Source organism: Photinus pyralis, unplaced genomic scaffold, assembly GCF_008802855.1.
Source record: "Photinus pyralis isolate 1611_PpyrPB1 unplaced genomic scaffold, Ppyr1.3 Ppyr1.4_LG6, whole genome shotgun sequence".
Taxonomy (NCBI): domain Eukaryota; kingdom Metazoa; phylum Arthropoda; class Insecta; order Coleoptera; family Lampyridae; genus Photinus; species Photinus pyralis.
Genome location: NW_022170663.1, coordinates 43,881,342 through 43,906,567, shown reverse-complemented (window position 1 = coordinate 43,906,567; position 25,226 = coordinate 43,881,342). Strand labels below are relative to the sequence as shown.

The window sequence follows — 25,226 nt, the reverse complement described above, 5'->3', positions numbered from 1 at the left end:
CAAAGGGATGTTTTAACCATGAAGTGAATTAACTTTAACGCGATGGTTTCTTTATTGTCGTATATAATACATTTGTTTTATAGCAGAATTTTTATTAAGAATGGCAGATGCTATATAATTACCTGACGGTATGAAATATATTATCTCCATTCCTACCAAATGTACAAAAAATTCCATAAAAATCGGTTACCGTTTCGGAGGAGCGCCACCAGACACAATATATGACAAAGAAGATTAATTTAAATAACAAGAACACAAGCTCCTTGAGGGGATAGTTAATAGTATATATTACCCCACATTAGCGTTGGGTAATATGTGCAAATAGGTATTCCACAGTTGGCAATTAATATAAAAGGTATCAAGTTGTAGTTCAAATTCGTGGCTCACATACTATAGGGATCTCCGTAAAACAGTGTAGGTTAAATAGGAGAAAAGCTTCCCCGATTTGTGACAGAAAATGTTCCCTAGCCTAACTGGTGGGAAATGGACAGTTACTGTTAGCACCTGCTTCTATGGGCACTTTTTTTCGGAGAATCACTAGATGTAGAAGCTACTACTTTCTTAAGTCTTATGGGCGCCACATCAAAGTCATGTTGATTCAGCAAGATCTAGCGACTTGTGGATGTTTTGTTGAGGAAGTGAATATAGAATTTTTGGTTTGAAATTTTTCTTGTAAATTAAGATGTCAAAAATTTTTATCATAAGTAATAATTTGGGTTTAGTAAGAGTAACAAATTTGGTCAAGATCCTTCTTAGAACATACATTTTTTACAACATTGGAAAACGCAAAAAATTGTAGGGTCGAAAGGAAATGCAAATTTTGATATCCACCTAATTTTCAAACAATACATTTTGGTTTGATCTATGACCCGATTTTGTTTAAATTCATAGGTGTTAGCCCGTTGAAAAATTAAAAAAAACGGTCTACATAGAAAAACAAAAATGGTGCATATTTTAACAGCCGCAAAATGATCTAATTCGTATCTATATGGGACAGGCTCAATGTAGTCTTTTTAATTCCAAATGTTTATTTCTTATATCAGTCTCTAACAGATTCAATCGATATAAAGTACACTATTAATTCATATCATTTTGGATTTTCGCTTGGGGGTTCACAAGCTCCTATGAAGAAGCCACCACCGATTACGAGGCAAACAAATGTGAAAGATACATACTTATTCAAGTAATGGCTTATATGTTTATTATTTTATTTTCCTTCAAATTAAAACAACTTTTACAAGTATAAAGATAATCCACATCGATATTTGTTAACTGCTATTCAGAACTGCATCTTACAATACCCACATCAGGGTGGGCGCAGAGGATTCTGCGCTTTGCAATCTCGCGCGAGAGCAGAAAAACAACAAATAAATAATAATAAAATAACTCGCCTTTATATCGTTAAAAATTATAAAATTAAAAAGAAAATTGTAAAAATGTACATACATGACAAAGGGACTTTTTACGAGTATGATAAGTCAATTATTATCACAGAAAGACGAAGTGACAAATCACAAGGCCAGTTAGGCCAATTGATGTGGATACTGTATTAACAGCAAACTAACAATACACTCAAACGTTTGCTAAATAAAATTTTAAAAATCTTATAGTTTACTTATCGATGCAGTCTTTCTAATAACTCTAATTTCTTAAATGATGTACGTAACAATAAATTCATTGTATTTCATATTTGTCAATGGATTATCATTTTTGGTTTCGAAGCAGTGTATTAAGCACAGTAAGACTGCGAATGGCATTTTTCAAATTCAACATGTATAAACATAGCTACTACTAGTATTGGTGTGTACATTCCAAAAAAAAGAACTCCTCGCCCTAGTTTAATTTATTTTCGGTTTTATAACAATTTAGCATTTTTTTAAAAATCAATTCAATCATATTCAATAGACTTATAAATTACAAAATTTTGCTGACTTCACTGCTAAATAAATTAGTACTTAATGTACCGAATGACTGGGACGCACCGGGTACAAGTGCAGAGATGGTATGAACCAATGACTAAAACGTTACTCGGTTACTGAACCGGGTAAACGGATACTTCTGACATTTAACAAAAAGCCTTTGGAGCCGTCCGGCCCTTTTGGTTGTCGAATCACTGTCAATTTGGGACCATTATCATCCAACGATATAGTACGTAATCGACTAATTAGACGCTCCGGTCGAGACTGACCATCACTGAAAATAGACCTTAATTAGCAAAGAGACATTGACAACATACAACCGACCTCATTTTGACAACATTACAAGCCGAAGACTTTCCATTTCGTTGATTAGTGACGAGTACAAATTCGACTTGATCGCCAACTTGTAAGTTAATGTTGTCTTTCACCTCCGACATGTGAAAGAACAACTTCTTCCCTTCTTCCACTTCGTACGCCAAAAAACCAAATTGCCCTTTAATCGCATCGACAGTAGCTCGCAGCTTTTTTCGGACAGCGATTATATTCCCAGCTCTACCTGTGGAATCGACTTGAAACTGTACAGGATCACCAACTTGCAATAGCTCCCGCTTGTTCGCCAGGCCCATTATGCCGAATTCGAATTCCTTGGTCTTTTCGTTCGCTTGTTCATCGATAACCTTAATTAAACCTGAGTATTCGCTTTGATCGGGATTTACAGATCTTAACGGTCGCATGACGATACCATCGTACACCTCGCTGGATATTACCGGCAGGTCGATACTTCCTTTCGAAATTACCTTTACGTTTTCGGCCGATGAGCAACTACCAGACTTCTCACGACCTCCTAAATTATATTCTACTTCTTGTCCTAATTCTAAAGTATTTGCGTCACCATCGAAATTGCTGCAAAATTAAATGGGATTCAGTAATGTTAACAAGAACAATCTTAATTTAAATGTTACACATTAGAGTACTTTAATACAGTGAGTAATTTTGTCATATCTCTTGAATTCGATTGTATATTAAATATTTACGTACATGATATCGTCTAAACATTGACCCAATATTCAAAAGGTCCAAAATGTCAACGACCATTCCCATTGGTGAGTGGGGTAATCTGTTGAGTTGGGAGTGGCTTTTTAACAGAATCAAAATAATAAGAATTGTTGCACAATTTCAGTTGAACAGCATTCATAAGTAAAAAATGGTTGAGGGAAAATTACATTACATTGCATTTAACCCCCCAACGCCAATTATTGTTGTCACATTTTGATGGTGAATTTCCGGTAAACATTAAATGAAGCAAAATAGTTCTTGGGCAGCACCTTACAGGCACTAAATCCTGTTAATCATGAGGTCACTGTCTCAAGGTTAGTGAAATATGACATTCATTACTATCTGAAACAGGGCTCTCAGTTCCTTAAAGAAAAACCAATACTATACAGGGTGTTTTCTTAGTTATGCCAATAGCTGTCAGGCTGCAAGGGACAACTATAGGCATATTGGAACAGAAATAAAAAGTACGACTAAAACAAGATTTTGAATTGCACTATCAAATCAGTCATTCCTGAGAAATCCATGAAGGCATTACTCTCTTCCATTTGTAGAAATAGGAATCACATGCATTCAGAACAACTAAGAAATGATACAACTTGGTAAAAGTATGGGACTATTCAGCTATCAGATCATCTGGCAGATTATTTTAATGCCCCAGAACTTTATTACTATTAATTTATGGGTCATCCACCTTACAGCCCCCCCCCCCAACTTCGCTCCCAGTAATTAAAGATAAACTGCGTGGACAATTTTCATCGCCCAATGAAGCAGTTGAGGTTTTCAAACTGCATGCCTTAAAGACGATTATATAATTTAAAAATGAGAGAATTAAAATGTAATCATATTGACGTTATACTCGAATACATGTCTAATTAAGTGGGTTGTTTATTCGTGCCATGGAAATGTCACTTAACGTTTGCTTATAAAAATCACAATCTTTGTCAATAAAATGACTTCTGTTGAAAAAGATCATACACCGTCCATTCAATGGCTTGCTGCAAAAGCAGATGAAAAGCTGCCAGGTAGAAAATCCAAATCCAGTAGCCTATTATTATAAACAAGTAAAAAGGTTTTCGCCCTAGGGCGAGTAACTTCAGCGCATTTTCCATGAATGATCAGTACTTTCCAAAAGGGATTTTCTTTACTAGAGGCATATATGGTTAAAATTTCAAAGAAATATCTTTATAAATAAAGAAGTTGGTACTGACTGCGCATGCGCACATCTAATTTTTGCAATACCAGTTAAGGTAAAACGGCCAATAGATGACACCCCATGTTGTCCATACCAATAGATGATACCCCAAATTCAAACAAAATGATTAAGAAATACAAACGCCTACCTATATTTAGTAAAATGTGGCAACGTTGCTTGTTCATCATGTGAGTGGATGGTGCACAAAATTCAGTTCTCTGTTAGTTGTGGCGTTGTGCAATCGAAATTTGTTCTTGACCGTCGGAAAACACGTGTTTATTTGCTTATTCTTAAGCAACTCCATAAGGAGGAAGTTAAGAAAACGTAATTTAATTCAAAGTTTTTGTAGTTTTAATAAAAACATCTCGGAACGTGAGAATGCATTATACGTTAATGTTAAGTTGTTTGATTATTTAATTTTTTAAAATACAAGGCAGGCATTTTTTATGGTTGGTGTCAACCATTGGCTTAGTGGATATTGATAAAACCAATGAGCGACACTGAGTGTCATGCATTGGATTCCATTACTTTTTTAATACAATTGACTTAATAAAAGTAATTTCCAAAACCGTTTTAAAGCTATTTATTTTGGTACTAAGAAGTAGCGAGAACCAATAGATGACGGATTGGGAGTGTCATGTATTGGATTATACTTGGTGCAGTGATCTATTCTGCAGCATTGAGTCATTACAAAAAAAGAAGAAAGTAAGCAGAAGCAGGCTAAAGAACGAAACAAAAGAAAAGAAGAAAGATTTAAAAAACAACAAGAATAGGGACAAAATGGAGACAGAAAAAACAAGTTGAAGCAGAAAAAAAATTACATTAAAAGACACCAAAAGAAACAGAATATGAAGGTGAAGGATCAACAACCTACGAGTCACTGTCTATGAAACGAAGGCGAGTCTTCTAAAAGTTTGAAGAAGAAAATGCAGATGTCTCACTCCAACATGTCTCTCTTGAAACTGTTGGATAGGCTGACTATACAGGGTGTAAAAAAAGTATGCTGCCAAACTGAAACCCTGGATAGTAGGCAACCAGCTGAGCAGAAAATACTTAATAACTGCTTGTCTAATCAGTACCGTTACGGAACTATGAACCCCTAAAGACGACCAATGAGCGCGCCGTATTACGAATACCGCAACACAGGGATGCTGATGCGATATGTAACCGACCGAGAGAAAGGAAGACATTCTTCGAGGTTCATTTCAACAAAAAATCACACTATTGATAGCAAATCATATAACGTAAACAAAAACCCCCAAAACAACCCCTAACAAAATTCGAATGAATAATTGTATGAAAAATCATATGGAAAATGGTAAGCAAAATCATATAACGTAAACTTCACTTAAGAAGGTAGTAGATGGCGCTGTGTTTGAAGATAAGTACACACAGGAAAAATATAAAACGACACCAACTTATTGTAAAATAAAAATATCCAACACTGTGAACAGAAATAAATCAAATGACTTCCCCTTTTGGATCTCTGACATTAACAGTTAACAATTTAGTTTGGCAACAGAAACTACCAGCTTACAAAATACGTCACTCGTTTTATCATTGAAGGTCAAAGCTTTCCTATGCTATACTCCTTTGTTTTCAATAATATGTCTGAACTTGAATCCCCAACCACGCCTGTCAAAATACGCCGGATTACTGGAATGCCACACTGGCACAGTGGCCGATTATAGAAGGTCTACAGACATACAAAAATAAACTTACCTTAGGTTAGCACTTGCCACAGTGTACATTATGCCAGACTTCACCCTATATCTAACCATAATCATTTTACAGGGTTTACCTTAGTACATAGCCTGCATTTATTAGAACTACAAGTTTGTGTAAATATTGTAGACTGAATTGGCCGTAACAAGTGAGGAGGTGATCAAAAACATTTATTGAGAGCACTTGACTCGTCGAATTGGGCTATGACGATTAGAGCAGCCAGCGCCTTAAGTGGTGTTGTAGGATTCAAAATCCAAGGTCGAGTTCTCCAAGATGACAGACCATTGCTAATTAGCAAGACATTTTTGTGATGCTGTGACTGTAACAACACACTACACCAGTGGACAGGAGGAACTTGGCAGCTGCATCAATCATGACAAACTACTAGACTGCTCCGTTCATGTGATTCATGCGTTCTAGCACAAAAATGATCTTCAAGGTGAAAATGCCAAAATTTGACACTAGTGAAAAGGGCGCTCCAATGATGTCACTAAAATGTACCGCCCCATAGAGAGTAAATAAATAGCTCAATTTGTTTGAGACTAATGTGAGTCTTTTTTAAAATTCGACATTTTAGTTGGCCACAAATAAGATCATTGCGAACACAGAAACAAACATAACCTTACAATTAAACTTTTAGTAGTATTTGCAACTCCATCGACATATAACAAATGGACTGTGCGTGCCGGCCAATGCTAAGCACGGATACTGCAGGTGAGAGAGAAGGGAAAACTAAGAGGGTAAACTTGTCTCTTACGATTACGCGTCAGATTGGTCCTTTCTACAAAAGTGATCGCATTCAAATTAAATTGAAAGAACCAATCAGATGCGTAATCGTAAGAGACAACTTGCCCTCTTAGTTTTACCTTCTCTCTCACCTGCAGTATCGGCGCTTATCATTGACGCGCGCAGTCCATTTATTATATGTCGACGGTCTGCTCTAAGAGAAATATTAAAAGAATCTAGATAGTTCAATTAATCATTACATGTTTTTTTCAATTTAAATTGTAAAAATGAGAACACTGTTAGATAAGGTTGCCTTGATTTGTCTGTTTATTATAATCTTCAGCACACTTACTGCTAGTGGCACCTAAAATTCTTGAAAAAATGGAATACAAGTTCAGAAAACATTACATCATCAGTACTGTGTTATTTAGGGTCAGTAATGATCTTGCCAAAGATATTGATACCTCATTGGCTCTCGACTTTCTGAACGATTTTGATGTGATAAGTTGCAAGTTAAGTTAACTGGCTTAATAATTTATCTCTCAAACATCCAATATGTGGAGATAGAATTCTTGAAGAACAAGTTGTTAAAAACCGTAGAAATGCAATGTTGCCAGATCAACATAATATGCTGAACTATCTATACTTTTTTTGCACAAGATTATTATTTTTAAAATGAATAAATAATAATATACCTACCTAAAGTGAAAGAAAACTTCCTTATCATGTTGCATAGTTTCTATAAATCCAAATCCATCTTTAAGAGCAGCAATAAAACCCTGATGCGTTAGTAAAACCGAACGATTACTGGGTTTCGAAATACCATTTGTTTGTAAAGCTGATTGTAAAACTTGTATATTGACGGCAATTAATTCCTTGTTACGTTTTATTTGATTAACATTAAATTGTACCTGAGAAAATAAGCGCATCGTTATTCGCTAGAATTGTCCAATTAGAGATACTACCTTATCTCCAAACCTAGGAAACTGCTTTAAGTCACAATCTTTGGAATAAAATGGAATAGTCTTTTTAATACCGTTGAGCTGATAAGTGATCATACCGGATTCGACAGTATGATCGCCGTTACCGTTTTGTCCATTTTGCGTTTTACTTGGACTCCTATTGTTTGTAGACCAATTATGAGGTGAGGTTTCCTTACATATGATTCCCGAGACTTCGTTTTCAACTGTTGTTTCGAATTGAACTGTGCCAGCCGGTAAACGTTTCATTCGTATGGCGCTTTGACGGTTGTTTGCGTATGTACTCGTTTGGTCCTGGACAACAGTGAATTCAAACTCTTCGCCCACTTTGATATCCTGATCCACATCCAATACTTCGTTAAAATGAAAGAATAACTTGGCTTCACGTTCGACGCATTTCAAAAAGCCGAAACCATCCTTGACGGACGCGACCACCCCCTGCTCTCTTCTCTCGCCGGACACCATGAAACTTTCATCTAACAACAAAATGTGCGTGGCACGATTTAGTTGGTCACGTCTATCGGTCGCAATTTGGAATTGGACCCAGTCGCCGTGGCGCAAAGTAAAGTCTCCTTTCTGATCCTTATCGCCGAATGAAATTTCTACCTCCGAATGGTCAGGAGCGCGATACCGAATCCGCCCCGGTAAGGCGTCAGTTTGATGCCTCGTGTTCGGGCCACGATCGAGCGGCTTTAAAACTTGCCCTTTCAAAATGTCGGGTTTTAAGTCCTCAAATATGACCGTGCCGGCCGGTAAACGAGTTATATTACAAGCAACTTCCTTTCCATTCCGTGTTTGAATGATAAACTCCACGTCGTCACCTAACCGCAGCTCCTCTTTCGTTTTTGCCTCTGAGAAGTGAAAGAAAATCTCTTTGACGACGTCCGCCCTCTCGATGAAACCGAAACTTTCTTTCATGGAACAGATGACACCTTGATATTTGACCGGATGCGCTGGGTTTTCTAATCGCACGTGACATGCGCCTAGATTTCCACTGAAAAAACAACTACGGTACAAACAACATATACGATCCGACAACAACAAAGAAGGTGGAAGGCATAAAAATACCAAAAAAATAAGTATATATATATAAAATTTTGTTAACAAAAGGGGCCAAGAGAAATCGCTGGAAATTATTTTCAAGTTTCTAGCATCGCCACTAGAGGGCGTACGAATTTTGCATCATTTTGCTGCAGCACATATTGCTCTAGCTCATAAAATATTAGGGGCGTGGGAAGGGGAACATCTCTAAGAAAGATTTTGCCAAAATCAATTATCTTTAATAATAAGAAAGTTATGTGGAGTTCAGGAAATCGACTAAATTCGAGATACGCCTCCTAGCGGCCAAACGATTAGTGGTAGCTGAATTCTGTTTGCGCCAGTGATTTTCTCTTTACAATTGGCCTCCTGACACCTAGGTCTATTTTTTCCTATCTCTTAAAATAAAGGGCGTTTCCATAAGTGTCCAATTTGGACCACCCTGTACATTTCTTATTTTAGAAATGAATTGCTCCATTTTCTTTATTGTGATTTCGAATGATGCTTGTGGTAAGTATATAAAACAACAATAAATCATATATTTTCTATTGGCGATCCATTTAGACTAATTAATAGTCATCCTCAGGCCTCGCTACAAGTTTTTTTAAACTGTACAAATAACGAAGTTATGCTAAAAATCCCGAAAAATGTCATTTTCAAAAATGGGCTGGCGTTCATTCATTTTTAAAGATATCAAAAAATCATTTTAACAAACCCTTAGTGATTTTTTCTCAGCTTTCTGATAGTGCTAAAACACAATTTTTATCACTTGCGAGTTTCAAGCAAATCACATCAACTTTCTTATGGACGCCATATTGGATTTTTATGTCATTCCATAGGAAAAAATTATAAAATCAGCAGTAGCAAACAGTAGCAAAAAAAGCCAAGCGCGTCATACAATGAAAATTAATTCTACATCAAAAATATAGTAGAATACCAGAAAAAATGACTTTGACATTAAATATATTTATATATGGCACCATCCTGTATACTAGAAAAAAGAAACTGTCAGTTTGCATATAGTTTTGTTTGGTATTTCGCCTCCACTTCCTATTATTGTCGGACCTTGTATAAATATTTATTAACCTACCGGTTATTTGTAGCTATTTGAAAACTAACTTTGTCCCCCGCTCGTAACGTAACGTTCCCCTCAACATCATCTTTGGTGTAAGGTAGGAAAAAGCATTCGCCGCGATTTTCGTAACTAATTCTTCCTTGAGTGTCACCACCCGATCCTTCGATGCGCAGTTCCGTCGTAACGGTGCCCGTCACACGTTCCTCGCTCATTACCTAAAATTCCACAAAATCAAGATGACAAACGCGACGCATTAAATTTGCGCTTACAACATCAGGCGCAATTTTCGTCACTGCACTGGCGATCGGCTTTCCAGTTCGGCGATCATAGGTCATCTCGAATTCGACAGGGTCGCCAATCTTCAAGTGCTCAATGTTTCCGCTAAATTGGCTGAAGTGGAAAAACAGTCGTGCCTGTCGTTCGCAGCACTGAATAAATCCGTACGAATGCTAAAATTAGCTTTTATCAGTCAATGGCATCAATAATAAAAACGCGCAAGGTCAACTTGATAATAATAAAAAATAAACAAATTTACCAATAATTTTTCTATGATTCCAGTTTCCCGTGTGCCAAGATTTGCCGAATTTGATTCGTTATAGCTGGTGTTGCCGTTTGAAAATATACTATTACTAGGTGAGTCCCCGCTACTGTTGTATATGTTATTGGAATCTAGGGAGAATGTACCAATAGGAGGAAAACGAGCTGTCGTACTTGATGATCCATATAAACTACTATATGATGACTTGTCTTGAAGGAGAGGAAAATCAGGTCCGAAACGTGAAGTTGAATTAGATCGACTAAAGTTAAATGCCTGTGTTGATTTACCTAAAATGGCGCTCTCATTAATACTTTAATAAACACACAGCTATGCAGGATAACCACTTGTCTCAGAACTGTTATTACACTAGGACTAGGACTTACCATTTACCACCTAATAACAAATTTTATTCGCGGAGTCATGTGAACGTGTTACTGACATCTATTTAGATTTCAGTCGTAAATATTTATTTTATCATAAACCAGTAAGTTTAATATTATGGGTAAAATTCAATATTTGTGTTACATCGCCCTACATTTAACATACACCTTTGGGAAATACAATACTGCAATAAAAAGTAAAGCAAAAACAACAATATTTTAATCAAATGTATGCGTTTAAAACAGCAGTAAAGCTGTCATAATCAGCAATCACTACAATTGTTCACTAATGCTTCATTAAAATATTATTGTGGTTTGATGATTTTACTTTTTCTACTTTTTACCGCTACAGTTCTAGTGTTTCCAAGTAACTGCAAACATGTCTTTTGCAGATGTGAAAATACGAAATTTACAAATGTATGATCAAATCACGAAGGGGGCACTGTAATGGGTATCAATCATGAATTACTCAATTTCAAAATATTAACTTATGCAATAATGTATTAATTGTTACACTTTTCAAATATAAAAAAAAGAACAATTTCTATTCTATTTTACTTGTTTATTAATACGGTTTCGTTTTGTGTGGTATTGCATATTTCGACCCGTCTTAACTGGCAAAATTTGAACTTCATATAACAATTGAAATGATATTCCTGCATGCAACAATTATTTATTAATATCCTTTAATATGTAGCTTACTACCTGTACTACCACTTCAAATGTTGTGTACACTAAAATTCTGAAAATTATAAAATAATAATTGTGTGTGCTTGTAGTTTCAGAAATAAATTCTAAAAAATTTCTAGAAAATTCAACAAAATGCTAGTAAGTAGTGTACACTAAAATTCAAAAAGGAATTTTGAAAAATCCTAAACATTGTACTATTGTAGACAATTCTAAAAATTAAAAAAATACTCAGTTGTTCTAGAAAATTCAAAAAAATTCTAAAATATCTAAAAAATTCTACAAAATGCTAGCAGTGTTAATTAGTCACTATAAGCTCTACCAGAAGAAAGGCTAATTTTTAGTTAGGGTGTTAATGTGACATGGCTAAGGTTATTGAAGAACCTATCACTAAAGAAACTCTTAAGAGAAGACTTTTTTAACTCGCGGACATGTGTGAGGCATTAACAGAATTCTTAGAGGTGTGCGGTATTACTAGACTGATGCCAGGTTTTACAAACGCCGATTAAGGTTAACCATTGATTAACTGATTGCTTGCTGATTGATTACTTGAGTATTTAAGGAGATAATACCTGTCATCAAAAATTAATTGTTACATTCATTTGTGGAAAAATAACCATAAAATGTTCCCAATTTAAGGGACCTGTACAATTTGGATGTACCTTGTATAGGTGTATGGGTTATGGAATTTCTTTTAAAAAATGAGTGCCAGGGGGAATACCCCCTAGCAAATTTCTCTAGCGCACGAAAATCTAAATATAATTGTAAAAAATAGAATGTTGAAGCTTTCTTTTTTCATGAGGGATATTCCATACCCCCCAGTCCAAGAGCCTTCTCCAACATATTCAGTGTTTAAGTAACTAAATATGTTTGCTTCAATTACCAAAAAAAAAGTGCGGGGCACAGGAGGAAATTTTACTTTTCATATTTGGCCCATCTGTTAAAAAGGTTGGCTGCCCGTGAGCTACTAATTTATTACCTTTGGGCGCCATATTGGATTTTTACAGAATGAAATAGAGGAAAAAAAAAAGAAAAATAAGGATTTCATACAAAAAAATTTCAAAATTAAGGTTTTACAGTAATTTCTCAGCAAAACATCCATGACGGCGATGCATTCAAATTTTTTCTCATTTCGTAAAATCCAATATGACGTCCATCAGAAATAAGAAATTCAGATTCTCTGAAAAAAAGAGCACACGGAAACCGTCCAGAGGAAAAATGAAAACTAAATTTCGAGCTAAATTTGACATTCTAATTTTGTTCGGTAATTTCTCAGTTATTTTCAATTTATTTTTCAAATGCGTCACAAAAAAGGGAAATTTTGTTCCCATTTATCCTACACTGTATATCTTACCGCTACAGAGATCCCACGAATTTGAACCACCCTGTACGCCTGACAAAAAATTTAAAACTGCTTGGAAAATGTCCCAAAAATCTAAACAGATGAAAATGAGAGACGTAAACTAGTGTAAACCAGTTTTGGAACTTTTCAATACATCTAGACACCAAAAACTGTTTGAAAACAAAATATAGTTTCCCATTTATTTACCACTACTCTGTATTTAATTTTTTTTTAATTGGACAAATACCAAAATTGTTTTTTTTTAAATATTCTCTCAGCATACATAACTCATAGGATAGGACATTACCTAGATTCTTTCAGGTTCAAAGATTGTGCACCCCAAAAAATGCTGATATTTTTCAATTAAAATTGAATTGTAAGCAGTTTATTTCATTATCGCAGACCTTTTGCGATTGACCCGAAATTCATGTATCAATGGGCATTACTGGACTACCGAATTTTGGAATGCTAATCCCGCCAATTAAGTGAGCATAAATACCGGTAGCTAATTAGGTGTGTTGCAGAAACCTCGTCCGATTAGATTGTGTTTAGTGTCAAATGATGCGCGCTTAATTAGCATGAATTTCAAGATTAGTCCCAGATGTTTGAGGTCAAAGAGTCGGGTAATCAATTAAAGAAGTTTATTTATTTATTTATTTATTGTCCCTCTTGTTCTAGGCCCTCAACAGGCTTACGCCCAATTACAGAGTGACCCGCATAATGCTTTTTAGAGGTGCCCCTGCAGAAGGTCCTAAGTTGTTCTATACTACTCCTGTATTTACCTTACGAATTAGGAAAACTGCAGGAAAACCTAATTCGGAGTAGCCGGCAGAATGCTCGAAACTGATCTAAGGAAATTCCCATCTCTGCCACAGATGAAAAATTCACCTCAAACCAGGTTCGAACACCCGACCTCCGGATTTATAGCCCAACGCTCTACCACTGAGCTATAAGCCGGATAAGTTATCACTCGAGTACGCCGTAGCGTTGTCACATTGACCGCGTTGAATTCCGGGACATCATCCCTCCATGAACCAAAATTAAGACCGGGTAAAAATACACCACACTCAAAAATTTATTGGGTACCTCGTTTCTAGATTTCATAATTTTGAGCAAAAAATTTTTGTTGCTAGTTTTTATTATGATTATATTTAATTTTTGTCATACCTATTACTCTCATTGCATTTTTTAACGCAACAGAAAACTTATTTTAACAAAAAAATAAAATGTTAATATTTATCAATCAAATTTAACAAAGGCACAATGGCTCAGCGACGCGGTTCATTATAGTGGGAGCGCCAATTATAACAGATGGCGCTTGACACATACCACGTGTTTTTTTACAACTTTACTTGCGAATTTGCGATGGATTTCGAACAAATTATCGATGAGATACAAAAGCGACCATGTTTGTGGGATAAGGGATTATAAAAACAATATAAACAAGGACTCTTGCTTGAGGGAAATTGGTAAATTAGTGAATCACGATTGGGACGAACTAGATGAAATAAAACAAAAACAAATTGGTGAATTTTTATTCAGTTGAATTAAATGGTTTAGAATACAGAAACATGCATAGCAATTTGTTCGTTTATTGAAACGCATATCTATCTTGGAAGGGAACAGCCTCAACTCCCAGAAAATACTCGGCATAAAAGTTTCTTGTTTTCACTCAGTGATCACGAGGAGCATATCCTACATTACCTAAAGCATTCTCCTCGACATTAACGCTATTTCTTTTCACAGCTCGATTCTCAACAGGATGGATCAGGCTTTCCAATTCATGCGCCAGCCTTCTGAAGATGTTGATCAAACCTATCCTCGAACCTATCTCTTATCCCTTTTGCAGTCCTTTAAAGACTTGACTGAGAGAAACAAATGCTAATTTCAATAAGCAGTTGTAAACTTTTCTATTTCGGTAAAAGATCCTTATTCTCATGCACGAAATGAAACATGGTTAGCAACTGGATGAAAACAGACCAACTGATTTTTACTCGCGCCTTAAATAGCCGTGACGTGCGTCATTACCAGTCGATCCGCACTCACTCCGCACTTGCTATATGTGTCATAAGACTTAATCCGGCCAATTAAGTGAGTATACGTACCTGTAGCTAATCAGATGTGTTGTAGAAACCTAGTCTGATTAGACTGTGTCCAGTGTCAAATGATGCGCGCTTCATTAACATGAATTTTAAGATTAGCCCCAGATTTTTAGAACGTCAAGGAATCTGGTAACTAATTAAAAAACTTCCTGGCTACAAAAGTTCGTTCACCCTTTAAAGTCCTGTGTCAATCTCGCGGCTAGAATCGAATCGCGTGGGTTTTGATCTTCACATATTCCACGCCTGAGTAAAAATCACTACAGCCGCGCGATCAACACTGGATCTTTACGGGTGCGCCCTCTTGCAGTAAGAATACTGAGGGGTATACTGAAAAACATAAGTTTCTGTTCTTCTGAAAAAAATGAGAAACGGAACTGAAGAGGAAACACTAATTTAGGGACTTTTGAAATCGTGGCTACCAAACAATACACCATGGTTGATTCGAAAAAAAAAAAGATGCTTGTTTTGATGCACTCTACCACTCAATCTTTTTGATGCACAGGGTGCTCCAATTATTGAACACTTTATTTTAAGAGAAAAAATTAGATCTAGGTGTGTGAAGCTCAATTTTAAAGAGAAAATTAATAATTATTAGAGACCGGGACTTCATGCTTTTATGCATTACGTAAATATTGTATACAGCTCAAAATAAAGCAATAATTTACACGAACTAACAAAAATGAATCACATTGGCGCAAAGCAAATAGTGCATATTTTGCATTTTTGGGGTTTTTGTGCAAATTTAAGATATATTAGCATTTTATTAATTTTTGACCCATTTTTATTACAAATCAAGTTTCCAGTGGTACTAATTGCAACAAAACAACAAAAGTCAAAAGAAAACAATAAAAATGGGAAAAAAGAAAAAAGGAATAAAAAAATAAATGATATACAAAAAAAATATGGCGCCCAAGTTTGATAAATTATAAAACGTCAGCGGTGTTCAATTCAGCATTAATTTATAATGCAAGCAAATTTTCAAGTTCAACAAACGATATCACGACTGTTGGCTGGGGAAAATGTTGAACATTTAAATGTAGAACCTCGTCTGATACCTCAACTAAAGTACGCTCTAATTACCCGTGTCGATGGAATTTTTGTTTACATGGCAAATCTTACGTTCGTTTCAAAAACTTCAAAATATATAGAGATTCGTATGAAAAAATGTAGTTTAAGGCCGTATAAAAACCGTGTATCGCGATTAATTCTGCATAAAAAAGTTTTCTAAGAAAGATTTTAAAATCAATTGTTTTTAATAAGAAAGTTATGGGTACTAAAGAAATTTACTAAATTCAAGAAACGCCCCCTAGCAACCAAACGATTAGAGATGCCAATTTCGCGCCAGTGATTTTCTCTTTAAAATTGAGCTCCCAATATATTTGTTTCTCTTAAAATAAAGGGTGTTTCCATAAGAAAATGTCCAATTTGGACCACCCTGTATATACTAATTGTTACACCCTGTAACTGTAACTTTGCGACACATTGAAGAAAATGTTACAGATATGAAGAGAGGGAGTAGGTATACAGTTTTCGCATTTGCTGCGTAGACTTTAGTTACATGCATTTTGAGAAATCTGAAATTTGTTATGTTCATACCCAGATCAAAGTTGTGGAGTAAATAATGAAGGAAATGGCAATTTTGAGACTATTGTGATGAAATTACACCCATTTTGAAAACGGTCTCAAAATTATTACCATTTTTATTGCGAAAAATGAATTCTTCAGAAGTACAATTGCAAGTACTCTCCCTATTGATAAAGTTTATTTACTTTTTTTTTCAATTTCGAGAATGTGTTTGAAGCAAAGCCTTAACTCAAAAATTACTTCATTTTTAACCCAAAAGAAGACAGAGCAAAACTTTTATTCTTCTCCTTTTTAACCTTCTTGGGAGGTGAGAACTGGTCGGGGCATTGTATGACATTCAGTGTGCAAGTTTGTATTTAACAACAAAATCAATTCGCTATCTCTGAAAAGCCAAAACACAGATATACTGATAAAAAGCGTTTGATTTTCCAATCGATTTTTAATATTCATAGTTTCAAAACTACATTTTTTATATTTACCTGTCCTTTTCCCCTATTTGGGTGGATGTTGAGTGTGAATTTTTTCATTTATTAAAAGCAATTATGACTGCAAATACAGAACTGTTATGCTTTTCTACACACTTCCAAAAACCATTGGAAATTTTGATAAAGTATGGCAAATCTCGCGAAAACCTCCGAGAAATGTATATGTGCGCCATCTGTTTCTATTGGCTTGAACAATCAATCGAGTTGTTTGAAAGATTTGTCATAGATTCAATACAGTTTGAATTTCAAACAGTTATCAACAGTGACATGTGGTTATCCTACAAGATGCTACAAGAAGCCTACGCAAACTTACCATTGGTGGTCATACTTTTAAAATCGAGAATGGCAGAGTCTTGATGCATGACGTCAGGCGGCTGGAAAGTTTTCCACTGAGGATTGGTGGACATTGTCTATCGGAACAATGATTTAGCTTCACTTGGTTATATCAATTTTCTAAGTGTAGCGAATATCACAGAACGGTTATGCTATTAATAATACCCACAACAGTCATATATGGCAGCGGATATCGTAGTGGAAAAAATCGACAGCAGGATCGAGGTCAACTTAACGTGCAGCATTCGATATATACATTCTCGACAAGTTCACAAAACGATCCCGAGACAATTTCTTTTTCCTTTCTTTTTCTTTTAAAAAATACTTTTTAACGACAATTCACGATCACACAAAATTTGTTTTAAATAACGTAAACTGAAATGCTGAACTAAAAATCCTCAGATGTCTTCAATGCGTGCTGGGTACGGATTGTGTTGTGTCGCTCATAATTTGTCAAGGCCAGTGGTTGCGCTGATACCGGTTGCTTTTGAATTTTCTATTCTAAATTTTGGTTTCTTAGTTACACAAGCTAGAAATAAAAAGAAACGTATAAGTTATAAGACTGCGAGATTCTACATGATAAACCTAATCCGTTATCAATTTATCTTAACGAATAATATAAATACGATACTTCTAGGTTAATTGTTTCAAGTGTGCTCCGTAGATAACGGACGCTTATTGTTTGATAGACGTCGATATGTGAGGTTTCAGTAAAATGATGTCCATGTAGTTGGCACAGCAGTAGAAATCGCTATAAGTGATAATTTAGTGCCCCCAATTCGAAATTTAGTGCTATTTGATTTTTAGCTTTATACTCGGCTTTATAGTAAGTAGAGCAACTTCCCAAATACTCGAAGGTTAAAAGTATTCAGACATTAATTAAGTACGGATTAAGTGCCTCAATTGAGTAACTTGGTGCTTCTTTAATTTTAGAGCTGCGCTCAAAAGGAAAGAAAGATAAGTTTTTCTATTCCACACAATTTAGTAATTAATTAATTGCTAATGACTTTTTTCTATGTACTACTCTTAGGAGTGTGCCGAGTACATACAGGGTGTCCTACAATGGGTGTCTACTATCTATATCATAAGTGGTATTCAAATTTTTCAGCTCGTTTGGCCTGCCTGTTGATACCAACTTGTTTATTTTAAATGGGACACCCTATATATTATTACCCTATGACATATTTTAATTTTTCTGTGAAAAATGAGGTTTTATGAAAGCTGCTACTATTTAATCAAGCTTGTTTCCTTTTAGCAAACGTCCCCTTTTAGTGGACTATTGATATTACAGATCCAAAAGATTCAAAAACAATAATTGAATTAAAAAATCGTTTTTTTAAATGGAAACCCCTTGCCTGTCTTATTAAGTACAAAAGATAAGAGTAATTTTGTATAAAGTAGTCCATCCCAAAAATTTCCAGTTTTCAAAATATTGACTATTTAATATTTTTCTATTGTAGAAATGCTATTAATTAGAATTTTAAGTGGTAAGTGTTTTTTTTTTCCGCTGCCATTTCGGCCACTACCAAAAATTGTTAAAGCCGTATTTAATATTTAACTATATTAAATATTTAAAATTTTACAATAGAAAAAATATTAAACAGTCAATATTTCAAAAACGGAAAATTAATTAACTTCTAAAAATAGAAGAAGATTTGGTGTTAACGACTTTTTCATTTGAACCCTCTATATACAGGGTGATTCCTATAGTACCTGCCACCGTTTGGGAGCGTATAGGGGGTGCCTAGGGGAGTATTTTGATATGGGACACTTGGGGTCGGAAATCTAAAATAAGGGCGCCAGAACCAAATTTATCTTCTGGAATTTCACGCCTGTATGTAGGCAACCCAACCGACCGACGTTTCGCGCGGAGCGATGCAGAGCGAGTTAGCGCGAGGAAGCGACATGGGAGGGAAGGAGGGAAAACGACAGTCAAAAGCAATAACGTTTACAAGTGTTCAACGTGGCCACCGTTGTTCTCAATGCACTTCCTACATCTAGCCAACTATTATTATACTATTGCCATAGTGTTTATTCACTTGATACGCGTCGTTGCAGACGGGATTTCGTGGGTTTAAACAAAATTCTGATCAAGTGTCAGCCACACATCGCCGCCTGAGATCGCTCCGTGTGCACCGCCGGCCGGTTGGGTTGCCTACCTACAGGCGCGAAATTCCAGAAGGTAAATTTGGCTCTGGCACCCTTATTTTAGATTTCCGACCCCAAGTGTCCTATATCAAAATACTCCCCTACGCACCACCTACACGCTCCCAAACGGTGGCAGGTACTATAGGAATCACCCTGTATACTTGTAATTAAAATATCATCACAGTAATACAGGCAAAAGTACAGAGAGTCCCATTTTCGACACTTTTCCGTAAAATCAAAACTTGAAAATATTTGCTTGCTTAGCAGGTACAAAGGAAAATTAAAAAAAGAAATGTTTATTACAAAAGTTTGTTATTTAGGTTATATTTATAATTATAATAATTGTTTAATAATCTGTGGTCTTCAAAGTAAATGAGACAGTTCAAAAACTATCGGATCTAACCTCATTCTTTTTAGTAGAACACCCTGTATATTTTAATCTAGATATATTACCTTCTCTTTTCAAAAATATAACAATGAAAAAATTACAAAATCAATATTGATTAAAAAATTATACTTTAAGTATTGAATTATTGCAATCTTTTTTTAAATATTTTATTTATTTATTTATTTATTTGTTTAGCCAGATACCATACAGAATACAATTATTCCAATTACATGGCACTGGGGTGCTGTACTTAAAACTAAAACTACACAGTAATTACGATCTTAATTCATTCAAAGAGCCGTGAAATACATCGATGTCTCTCTCACGGCACTTCTTATTTAAAGCCAACAGGCTCCTCGATAGTGGCGATGACGGAGTGGTCACTAAAAAGATGATATCGTTTTTCCTTAATTTAACATGGGGCACTTTGAGTTTAATTTCCTGAAGCAATGCTGGGGCATTTAGGTGATTATTCAGTATCTTGTACACAAAGGTAGCACAGATCACTTCGCGTCGGATTTGTAAACTTGAGATTTTAATACCGTGCACACTATTTAAAAATTTTAGTTGGTTGGAGTAGATTAAATGTGGAAAATTTTGAGTCGACCTAAAATACACTATTCGCACTAATTTTTTTGAACTTTCTCTATCATGTCTGCGTGCTTATAAGTTTGGGGTGTCCAAATACATGCCGCATAATCGAGTTTGGATCTGATGAACGCATTGTATAAGGTAATAATTGAGGAAATGCTTGTAAAATTGTAGGTATTCCTAATTACAAAGCCTAGTACTTTGTAGCACGCATTTATAAGGGATTCAATGTGCCGATGAAAATTTAAGTTGCTATTGAATAAAACGCCCAAATCTCTAACCGAGGTGACTCTTTGGATATCCTGCCCATTTATTTCGTATTTAAAAATCGTGGAATTGTTGGATCTTGTGTACGATACAACTTTGCACTTTTCTATGTTTAGCTTCAGTTTGTTTTTATTGCACCAATTTATCACTGCATTTATGTCTGCTTGAATATTTAAACAATCGTTTGAAGATTTCACTTTATTAAAAAGTTTCAGGTCGTCTGCAAATAGAAGTGCTTTGGAGTTTTGAATCACCCGCGGTAGGTCATTAATAAATAGTAGGAAAAGGAAAGGGCAAAGTAGTGTTCCCTGAGGTACCCCTGAAGAGGGGTAAAATTCGGTTGAGTTCACCCCATTGTATTTCACTCGCGTTTTACGCGATGTTAAATATGATTTAAGAAATTTAGGCGTTGGGCTACTGACACAATTAAAATGAAGTTTCTGAAGCAGGACCTGATGGGAGACCTTATCAAAAGCTTTCGCAAAATCGGTGTATACACAGTCCACCTGAGCCCTCTTGTCAAGGACGGCGGCAGTAGTACTTGTTGATTTCTTCGGTGTGAATCCGTGCTGCTGATCTGCAATAACACTGCCAAGATGGAAATAAAGTTTATTATAGATTACTTTTTCGAAAATTTTCGCTATTGCAGGGATGATAGCTATTGGGCGGTAATTTTCGATTAGTTTCTTGCTGCCGCTTTTATGGATCGGGGTAATTCTAGTGGATTTCCAAACTGAGGGAAAAGAAAAAGATAGCATATCTTTTCAAAAATATAACCAATTGGGGATGCTATTAAAAAAAGACTGCAGTCATTAAAAAAAATTGAAAAAGATAAATAAGTTTATAAAATATTTTTAAAACTTTTTTGAATCTGTCTCAATCATTATTGAATTTGTTTTTTTTACTATCTTCTTTAGATTAAAATATACAGGGTGATCTATTTAAAAAATGAGGGTTAGGTTCGAACACTTTTCTACCTGACCCCGTATGCTCAATTTAAAATTTTTTAAATCTGTTTCAATCAATATTAAGTGTTTGTTGTTCTATTTAAAAAATAATAATATCCTATCTTTTTTAGATTAAAAAGAGGATTAAAATATACAAAATGATCTATTTAAAAAATGAGGTTAGGTCCGGTAACTTCTCTACCTGACTACATATGTTAAAATGTTTTAAAATCTTTTTTGAAACTGTTTCAATCAATATTTAAGTTTCATTGTGTTCTATTTTCGAAAACAGAATTTAATATTCTATCTTTTTTTAGATTAAATATACAGGATCATCTATCTAAAAATAACTTAGGTCCAACTTTTCTACCTGACCCGTATACATTTATTTTAAAATTTTTTTTAATCTGTTTCAATCAATAAGTATTGAATTGTTGTAGTATTTTTGAAATAATTTAATATACATACTATCTTTTTTAGATTAAAATATACAAGGTGATCTATCTAAAAAAAATGATGTATAGGTCCGATAACTTTTTTACCTGACACCTATTTTGAAAACATGTTTAAACAATCATTAAAGGAGATTTTTGTAGTAAACATTTTCCTGAGTTTCTTTAACTAAGAAAAGTTATTAGGAAATTTTTGCGCAATTGTTCCACTCACCCATATAATACGCACTATTAAACCTTACGACAATATACTATTTTAATTTAAGATATGTCAAAAATTGATAAATGTAGGTATAGGGCCTTACACATGAAATGTATGCAGAACTTTACATACTCTAAAAATGACAAAATATATAGGGTGTTCCATTTAAAATAAACAAGTTGGCATCAACTTCCGGTATAATCTGAAGGGTTATCAACTTGCAAATAGTCCAACTGTAACGATAACAATAGAGGGGCCAAGGGACTAAATATACACCCAAGTAGCACTTAATTAAAAATTAATCACTAATTAGTTTTTATTCTCTCGCATGTTGGGTGGTTTTTTTACCAGCGCATATGTACCTGGCAGAACAGACGCAATAGATCGTAGACTGGGGTCCAGAATGGTAAAGGGGCCCTGACATACTTGACAAGGCTCAAAACATTTCAATTGAATTGCAAAACACTATTTAATTAGAGAAAAACGTTCCTATAATTAGCTTAATAGTGTCCCATTAATTGTATTATTCACCTACTGGCCCCTTCTGAATGAGGGGAAAATAGACTTGTGTACACTTTTTTAAAACGGTATAAATTTGACGCTTTTTCCTCAACCCAAAAATTTTTGGGTACCTTTTTGCCAATTTTTTAATACAGGGTTTTATAACTTAAGTGCTTGAAAGTTTTTAACAAATAGTCATACTAAAATTGTCCCAATCGCCCCTTCTAGAGAGGAGGGTAGGAGTTCAACTTTGTAATTTCAAATGGGAACTCACATTTTTTATTCCACATCTCGATTCTACTTAAAAAGTTTAAAGATTTTATTCGAAACATTTTCCTGTCGTGGTAACAGGTGGCGCTGTAATCGCAGAAAATAATTTTAATTTTGTTTTCAAAATTCGAAAAATTTGTGTTTCAAATTCAAATCATTTATTATCCACAAGCATTTAATGTAAAAAAAAATCCGGTTGAAATTCGAATTTGAATTTTTGCAATATGCGATTTTTGAACCTACTAATAAAAAACAATTTGAATCATTTCAAATTGCAACCTAACAAAAAGGAAGTTTCATTGAACTTGAGATTTCGAATTTAGAACCAGACGCATTTTTGTGCTACTCGGCTCGTATTTGGAAACCAGACTTTTAATTGGGCTCATATTCAATAGCATTGATCCTTGAAGCCGTAAAAATCGATTGGCGAAGGTTTCAAATCGCCCATGTTGCAGAATAAATTAATATTCAAATTTTTTTCACAATTTTTTCGAAAAAATGCCCCAATTCTAAATTTGAAATACAAGTTTCTCGAGAATTCCATTTATTCTGACTTTTTTTTAATTATTAGCACGGCTAGTATTGCAGAATGAATCAAATTCAAAATTTTAACCCAACATTTTTGTTCGACAAAATACTCATGGGTGCAATTGGGTCCTGGGAAAGACATTTTTGATCAAAAACCGCTTCTGTGTAGTCCTAAACTATAGACACATTAATTTGAAATTTGGGTCCAGAGCGGGTGCCAACTTTATGGATACCGATTTCGGTTTAGGGCAGTGCATACTTATTACATTTAAGTACTGCCGTTTGGACAATGACATTTAAATCATGTTTTAAGATCCGTTTTTGCAGCAATCATGTAGACTAGAGGTCTTCAATTCAAACTATGGCATGCTGTACCTACTTACTTTTATCAATTGCCCGACTTATTTAACTGGGTTGAAGGAATACAAAAAATAATCAGAGGTTTTTATAGATTCAAACAATTGATGGCACTAGCAGTACTATTTCAACATAACTTCGGACTTCGGGTCATTTGACTGGTTTGGAGACCCCTGGTGTAGTCGTCCGAAACTGGGGTACTCAAACCAATGCAAATAGATACATTACTTACTGAGCAAACATTTTGGACTGCTGTTTTGCTTGTGCATACCCTCCATCTAGAGAAAAAAAAAGGTTATAGGCACTTATCACCAAACCACGCACAAACTGATCTTAAACTTGACAGTCAAAAAAGGTCATTATAGTATCTATTATATTACATTATGTCATTATTAATGGAAGAGTCCTTGGTGTAATTCTCCCAGTCTTGACAACATGGTTTTATGATGTGTTTCAAAGGTTGCAACATTGCAATGCGAGATGTGTTTACAAACAACACTATGCAAAAAAGGCCCCACCATAAATTTCAAATCACGATACTACACACTAATTCGATTTCGGTACTGCCAGCTACATGGACATAGTAAAATGTAATGATTTTAAGTGTAACCTAACCTAACACTTAAAAACCAATTAACCTAAAGTGCAGGGATTTGAAAATTATTGATTTTTTCTAATACACACAAATGCTTCAAAGTAAGTTAAATGGTAAACTAGGGCAAAAGACTGAAGAAACAATCGTTTGCGTTTGATTACCGTGCTTGTTTATAAATAAATTAAAATTGATCAAGTAATTTAAGCCCGAGCATTTAACCACAAAGGTGGTATTAATTGTGCAAATGATACAATTCTATAGAGATTAATCGAAAAAGTGTGATAGATATTGCATTTTTTCGAAGTAAAGAGGAACACAATAGTCAAATTATTGATTTACCTTTTCGTGGGACGCGCATTCATAAATTGAATTTTATATGAGACGAGCACAAGTTAAACGAAATTTTCCAGAGAATCGCTAACGTAGTATAAAATTTCTACTTGAAATAATAGGAAAAAACTAGCGGGGAATGGAAACACAAAAGATGTTAATAAGGGTTAGACATCCAAAGGAGAAATGTCACAATACATTCGAATTACGTCCCTTACAGCTTTTGTTTCGGTTCCTCACAATCGTAAATAATTATAAAAAGGTTTTACGTACATTTTGGTAAGGCTTGGTGGTTATTTTGACAAAGAAATTATAAATTTTCGACTCACCACGACACAGCACAGCACTGACGACATGCCGCCATGTTGAATGTCAACATGTTTCATAAAAACAAAACAGAACTAAAAAAATGTTTCGCTTTTCCCCCATTTTACGACGTACCGTAGCGATCGACTTCGATTGGAATAATCTAAATTTAAATCTTAAAA

At 34.9% G+C, this 25,226-nt stretch overlaps 1 protein-coding gene across 2 annotated transcripts; it reads right to left on the bottom strand.

Moving 5' to 3' along the window:
- Window positions 1–1,178: 1,178 nt before the first annotated feature.
- Window positions 1,179–25,210, bottom strand: LOC116174320 (cold shock domain-containing protein E1). 2 transcript variants are annotated; one of them, XM_031492220.1, is made up of 9 exons: window positions 25,068–25,210; window positions 17,143–17,691; window positions 10,247–10,536; window positions 9,981–10,160; window positions 9,727–9,926; window positions 7,584–8,592; window positions 7,318–7,529; window positions 2,244–2,822; window positions 1,179–2,193 (listed from the first exon to the last, which is right to left on the bottom strand). In XM_031492220.1, the coding sequence occupies exons 2-9, from the start codon at window positions 17,234–17,236 to the stop codon at window positions 2,025–2,027; spliced, it is 2,733 nt and encodes a 910-aa protein (XP_031348080.1). In that variant the 5' UTR covers window positions 17,237–17,691; window positions 25,068–25,210; the 3' UTR covers window positions 1,179–2,024. The 2 variants fall into 2 exon arrangements, with proteins under 2 accessions (XP_031348080.1, XP_031348081.1); XM_031492221.1 differs by having other exon boundaries at window positions 25,012–25,166.
- Window positions 25,211–25,226: the final 16 nt, after the last annotated feature.

Excerpts from the sequence above, each read along its gene's own strand:
- LOC116174320 (XM_031492220.1), bottom strand. The coding sequence starts at position 17,236 with ATGTCCACCAATCCTCAGTGGAAAACTTTCCAGCCGCCTGACGTCATG. Across the intron at positions 7,530-7,583 it reads TTCCTAGGTTTGGAGATAAG|GTACAATTTAATGTTAATCA; the intron begins GTAGTATCTCTA and ends TTATTTTCTCAG. Across the intron at positions 2,194-2,243 it reads TGTAATGTTGTCAAAATGAG|TGATGGTCAGTCTCGACCGG; the intron begins GTCGGTTGTATG and ends GTCTATTTTCAG.